This window comes from Carassius carassius, chromosome 38 (assembly GCF_963082965.1).
Source record: "Carassius carassius chromosome 38, fCarCar2.1, whole genome shotgun sequence".
In the NCBI taxonomy this organism is placed as follows: Eukaryota; Metazoa; Chordata; class Actinopteri; order Cypriniformes; family Cyprinidae; genus Carassius; species Carassius carassius.
In genome coordinates this window covers 24,085,833-24,092,532 of record NC_081792.1, presented here as the reverse complement: position 1 = coordinate 24,092,532, position 6,700 = coordinate 24,085,833, and the positions used below count along the sequence as shown (strand labels likewise).

Sequence of the window (6,700 nt, the reverse complement as noted above, 5' to 3'; positions counted from 1 at the left end):
GTGTCAGCATGTGATTTGTCTTTTTTTTTTCTTTTTCGTGTTTGCCCATAAATTTGTACATTAACCCGACTTAAGCCCCCATTAAATATACGACACTCTTTGACCTCAAGCTCTGTCTTTGAAATATTGATTTGTTTATTTTTTAGGTCAGGTCTTCTGGTCGGGCTCCAGCTGATATTTTGAGGATGCTGGTCCAACAGGAACATAAGAGAGCAAATGTCTGTTCTTATATAACAACCAGTCTTGTTATGATCCACAAATGACCACTCTCAGTAAGATTTAGTGACTTTGAGCGTTTGTTTATTAAGTGAATTTTAAAGCTTCCAAATAGTGGATACCCAAACACCACAGCGATATGTACTTGTGAAGTATTTAATTTGATGTTCAGTTACTTCTAAGTATTGCAGTCTGTAAAATGTTCTTTATTTTGATAATGTGCTAGTAGCTTTATGGTTCATCTCATTTTCAAAATGTATTTGCAGTTTGATTTATTTCCATCATTAGCTTCTACACTGAAGTGTACTCTGTTGACATCACATGACCCTGTTGTGATTAACCCCGCTAAACATCGTGCACTGCCATTGGCTGATTTAGTTGAATTTTAAGAGAGTAAGACCATACGGACAAGTAAATATTTACCTGCCATTAGAGGAGAAGCTAATGCTTTGAATACAAGATAAGCCGTAAAGCTACAAGCGTATTATCAATATAAAGAACATTTAAATGAGTGTATTCCTGAATTTCAAGACTGCATTACATGGCAAGTAACTGAACAACAAATTAAATATCCCACAAGCACATATGTGGTGTTTGGAATAACAATTGTTGGCTTTTTTTTTTTTTTTTTTTAAGGATACTATTATAGTTTTTTATTGATATCTTAAATAGTTTTTACTTTTATATTTTCCATTTTTATTTTAATTGCAAAGTTTTAGTAATTTTGTTCTGTGATTTTTGTAGTTTTTATTCATTTTTCTTATATATATATATATATATATATATATATATATATATATATATATATATATATATATATATATATATATATATACATATATATATATATAAATTCAATATAATTATTATTTGTTTTTAGATATTTTAATACATCAAGATAAACAAATTGAAAAAGATAAATATTACTTTGGCAGCTAGCTTGAATAAATAAATAATATATATAAATGTATATATATGTGGTGTGGCATATTTATATATATATATATATTATTTTATTTCAATTAACACAATTTTTATTTTTATTTATTAACTATAGCTCAAACAACCCTGCTGTAAATGGCTTGATTTAAAAAATAATAATAAAATATAAAATCCATAACAATCACAGAAACTGTACATAAACTTACACACACACACACACACGTGCCCTGTGTTTACTTTGATGGGCAGGGTTTGGCTATCCATCATTTGATTGGACACTGCAAATCTTTATATGCTTCACTTTGCATTGAAGCACCCAGAACCTTGGGGACATTTTGAGGAAAAACATGAGTGGATGTCCTTTTTTGAGAAAAAAGCATCAGTGCGTTTTTAATTCCTGTCAAAATCTAATTAAATATAATGTAATCAAAATAAAATACAATGCTTTTATTTATTTATTTTTTACCTGAAAATATAAAATAAAATCTATTCTTTATCTCAAAATTAGATTGTTTACCAGTGCTCCCAGCCAGTCAGAGGAAGAGGATGAGTCCCAAAAAGGCATCAACAAAGCCACTAATGGAGGAATGGTCTATGGAGAATACCTACAGGTAATCAAGTCACCAGCCTTCATAGACATCTGTATTTATCCAAATATGAATTATTCATGTCTAATTTGTTGCAAAATGACCTAACCACAGCAAGAAAGGCTGAAATGCGTTAAGGTGTCATAACTTCAGTCTATTTGCTGTTAGCTTGACAAGGTGCTGAACGCTCAAGTTTTGCAGAGTCAACAGAAAGGTGACAAAATCCACGATGAGCATCTTTTCATTGTTACCCACCAAGGTATGAATTTCTGTCCATTCATTCTATATGAAAACTTGTTAGCTCTCACATAACATCATCAAAACATTTTGCAGTTTGAGGATCCATTTCCACAAATCCTGACTGTCATCCTGTATTTTCTCTTTTAGCTTACGAGTTGTGGTTTAAGCAGATATTATGGGAGCTTGATTCAGTTCGGGACCTATTCATTAAAAACCACGTGAGTTAAACTAACAAAATGAATAACGAGCTATATTAAATTAAAAAATAAGTATGCATTTAAAGAGAAAAAATGTTCATCAAGCTTTACAGCTTTTAAAAATACAAATACTTTATTGGCATCGACGGTTCCTTGAAGAACCTTTAACATCCATAGAACTTATCCATTCCACAAAAGGTTCTTTATAGTGAAATAGGGTTCTCCAGATTTTTCAAATGTTCTTCACATTGAGAAAAAAAAAACAGTTCACTATTTACTGAAAGGTTCTTTGGGGAACCAAAAATGCTTCTTCAATGGTATCACTGCAAAACCACACATTTGGATCCTTTATTTTATAGTAGTAGGTGTATATACTTTTTTTTTTTGTATGTATTATATAATTAAATGTGGACTTTGTTCACAGGTCCGGGATGAGAGAAACATGCTGAAGGTGGTGAGCAGGATCCACAGGATCACCATGATCTTCAAACTGCTGGTGGAGCAGTTTGCTGTCCTGGAGACCATGACAGCCCTGGACTTCTTTGATTTCAGGTAACATCCATATTCATCACAGTCACGTTAATTCAGAGCTATTTTACATTTTTTATTTAACGTTTATGAATTCATTTGTTTTCATACGATCTACTCATACCCCACTGACTTTAGGGGTGGACACAGGTTTAGGGGTGGACCTTCATTTTTAGTTTTTTTCTATAAGAATCACATGACCACATCACATGCTAATTCATAAAAAACCACCACGTCATAAAATGCATAGTTTTTCTCATGAGATTTGGATGGATCAAGCTCAAACATCCCTGAACAGCAGGCATCAATTTTACAAAATAAAACAAAAAAAAATAAATAATAATAATAATTTGTATAGTGATTTATAGAGATTGGTTCACTGGTTTAAGATGTTGTTAATGGGCTGTAGGGAGTATCTGTCCCCAGCCTCTGGGTTCCAGAGTCTTCAGTTCCGTCTTCTGGAGACTAAGATTGGTGTGGCGGATCATTTGAGAGTCCCTTACAACCGACGACACTACAAAGATAACTTTCACGGACAAGAGAGCAAGACGCTGCTGAGTTCGGAGCAGGAAGCCACTCTCCTTCAGCTGGTGGAGGTAAAACCTCTCAAAATACAAACACTTTCAAGACAAAATAATGAATTTTGTCACTATTTTTTGGCATTATAAATGTGCTAGCCCAGTCATATGTTATTATGTATATTGTAGAAATGGCTGGAGAGGACTCCTGGGCTGGAAAATGATGGATTTAATTTCTGGGGAAAACTGCAAGCCAGCATCGAAGAGGGTCTCAAGATGGAGAAGCAGAAACTGGAAGTTCGTTCTGCTTTCTTTTTCCGCTCACAGTGATTCCTTTTTTCTCATTAATGTTAGTTATCAAGGTTAACTCGTTGCTTTGACTTACAGAAAATGGAAGATTCTGAGGAGAAGGAGGACCGTCTGGCTGAACTAAACAAACAGACTGAGGTCTTCACCGCCCTGTTTGACCCAAAACGCCATGAGCATCTTTTAAGCAAAGGTGAAGATTGGCCCACAATGCTTAGCCAGTACTAATGTAGTGTAGATTAGCAGGGTTGTTGTGTTGTTTTAACTAAAACTGAAACTATTAATACATTTTTGTTTGTAGAAATAAAATATAAATATTAGATGGAAAAACATAAACATTTTAAATGAAAGCTAATTCAAAATTTTGGTAATGCTATTTTGGTCTGGGCCTATGGAGACCCATTCACCTATACAAAGGTAAAATGATGGTAATACCATGGTTTTGGACACTACCAAGACCTTATAGTATCCATTTCAATACAATAATTTTGAATTATTTTCACTCTTTATACTGACGCTTTATAGTAAAGACTGAAAAACTATTTTCCTAGAATCTGTTTTATTTACTACTTTGAAAGTATTTTTCACCATCTATGGTGCTTGAAAGTAAGAGTCTCAATCTTTTTCCAAAAGGTGAACGGCGACTTTCTTACAAGGCCCTTCAGGGAGCTCTAATGATTAATTTCTACAGGTATCTACGATTACATTTCATCCCATATCCTCTTTATTCATAGAGCTATTTTTGTGCATGTGTGGAGATCCTCATCCTAACTTCTTCCTCTTCCAGGGAAGAGCCTCGATTCCAGGTGCCCTTCCAGCTGCTGACTGCACTGATGGAGATCGATACGCTCATGACCAAGTGGAGATGTAAGCCTTTGATTCTGAGCCACACATACCGCAGCCATACCCCACGCTAACATCACACACCTTTCCCTCCAGATAACCACGTCTGTATGGTGCACAGAATGATTGGGAGTAAGACAGGGACAGGTGGATCTTCAGGCTATCATTACCTGCGCTCCACTGTCAGGTTTGTGTCTGCGGAGAAATGAAATATGTTGTCATTTACTTATCTCAGATTGTGATCCATAATGCTCACTTATCTCCACTGATATGGTTTACAAGTGTTTGACGCTGATAAAAGGCTTTTATTCACATTTTTAATGTGTTTATGGGAGTTTCAGACCGTGATAAAAATCTGTCATAAACAATAACACTTTACCCCCTGAAAGGTGCTAATAAAATGAAGTTTTTGCTATAAATCAGTGACGCCTCGTTCTCTCATCTTTCAGTGATCGTTACAAAGTGTTTGTGGATTTGTTCAACCTCGCGACATTCCTGGTGCCTCGTGCCTGGGTGCCCAAACTGAACCCGAGCATCCATAAGTTTCCCTACATGGCTGAGTGTTATGACAGCTCGTACAATTCATACAGCAGCGAGGATTCTGATTAGAAAAATCAGACGATGTCCTTAAACTCGGGAATAATGCCAAGTGCTTTGTATCGATCAGCCAAACTTTGTGCTTTTTGTTCCATACTTGTGTTTGATTGCTTTACCGAGACACTAAAGAACTAGAAACCTCTCTCAAGTTGATGTAGAGGTAAAGAAAGTGTAATAATAAATTAATTGTGTATATATTTATAAAAATATATATAATAATCAAGAAATCTTGTACATGCTATTTATATTTTAAGCATTTATGTAAAAAAATGTCTGTTTTGTACCACTATAAAGATATTTTTTGAATGAAGCACATAGATTTGTCTGATCATATGAGATATATTATCTGTCTGTAACGCATTCTCATCCCAAGGCGTCATATACTGACCCTCTTGACATTTCGTCAACATCCTACGCATATGGCACCCTCTAGCGTCAATATGAGACACAGATTATGGGTTAAGGTTAGGGTTAGGGTGAGGGTTAGGGTTAGACCGCTAGGAGGCGCCTTCTGGCCCATTTTTATCTGCTTCTAATATTGACGCTAGAGGGTGCCATGTGCGTAGGATGTTGACGAAATGTCAAAAGGGTCAGTATATGATGCCTTGGGATGAGAAATATATTTTTTGTAAGCTGAATGATGGTATGTAAAATGTCTTTTGGACTATACAGTTGTAATGCTAATTTTATGCTGATGATACTGTGCACCACAAGCTATATTTTCTCTTTATGCTACTTGTAAAATAAAAAAGGAAAATCTTTCCAGAATTTTCTCCATCGCAGTTCACCGGCTTCTGTTGGTAAATATTTGTTTGACCGCGGTCACTCTGAGATGTTCATTTTGAATTAAGGGTCACCCTGCCATTTTTTCCCTTTTAATAATAGATTGAACTGCTCCAAATCAGTGAAACTAGGGAAGAGGTATTTAGTTTCATCTTTAGAAAAAGATAATACACTAATATCTTATCGCACACCCTTTTATTTTGGTAAAAAAGTACTATAGTACTATATTAGTACTATGGACTAATACTGAACAATACTTCTACATAATCTTAATAATAAGTTAATGTCAATATTTAAAAATACTGTACATAATTTTAAATCAAAAGTTGTATCTGTTAACAGCAGTTCACTGTGAACTATCTAATGTAAAAAAAAAAACATTAACAAATGGTATTAAAATACGCTCCTCGTTGTTCGTGTTATATAATCCATTAACTTACAAATGAGGACATTTGTCATCCTTTTTTTCATAAAAAAAACTGATTTATAGTAAACAAATTCAACAGATCCCTTGTAGCTTGTTCCATCTAAATAAAATAAGTTGTGAAGCATATATAATGCTGAGCATCATGACAAACACATGACCCTGAGCCTGCTGCTCTGCATACTGCTCTCATACATATCTAAGACAAAAACATGTCTATAAAGCCCCTAAAAGATACTTTACATAACAACATCGTAAAATGGTCATTACTAAATCTTAAAAATAGTACATGCTATCTGTTTTTGACTGCTATTTTCATGCTAGACGTTTTATTGATGCTACATTTTATTATTGCATTTGTGTGAGTATATGAATGTTATTTTCCCAAAAGCAACTCAAACTTATGACCAGACTGATATTTCTATTCAGCTGTTTCGAGTCTTCTTTAGTGTTAACCTGTAACTTTGTATTGTACATAAAGCTTGTGTGAGTTGTGTGGTCAGGACACAACTGAGGTGA

General features: G+C 34.4%; 1 protein-coding gene across 2 annotated transcripts; it reads left to right on the top strand.

Annotated features, from left to right (window-relative positions):
• The first annotated feature begins 1,449 nt into the window (after window positions 1-1,449).
• tdo2b (tryptophan 2,3-dioxygenase b) lies at window positions 1,450-5,284 on the top strand. Of its 2 annotated transcripts, none has more exons than XM_059528829.1 (12): window positions 1,450-1,540; window positions 1,667-1,769; window positions 1,914-2,004; window positions 2,133-2,203; window positions 2,607-2,734; window positions 3,120-3,306; window positions 3,418-3,525; window positions 3,616-3,727; window positions 4,168-4,225; window positions 4,322-4,401; window positions 4,474-4,564; window positions 4,827-5,284. In XM_059528829.1, the coding sequence occupies exons 1-12, from the start codon at window positions 1,506-1,508 to the stop codon at window positions 4,984-4,986; spliced, it is 1,224 nt and encodes a 407-aa protein (XP_059384812.1). In that variant the 5' UTR covers window positions 1,450-1,505; the 3' UTR covers window positions 4,987-5,284. The 2 variants fall into 2 exon arrangements, with proteins under 2 accessions (XP_059384812.1, XP_059384813.1); XM_059528830.1 differs by having other exon boundaries at window positions 1,501-1,580.
• Window positions 5,285-6,700: the final 1,416 nt, after the last annotated feature.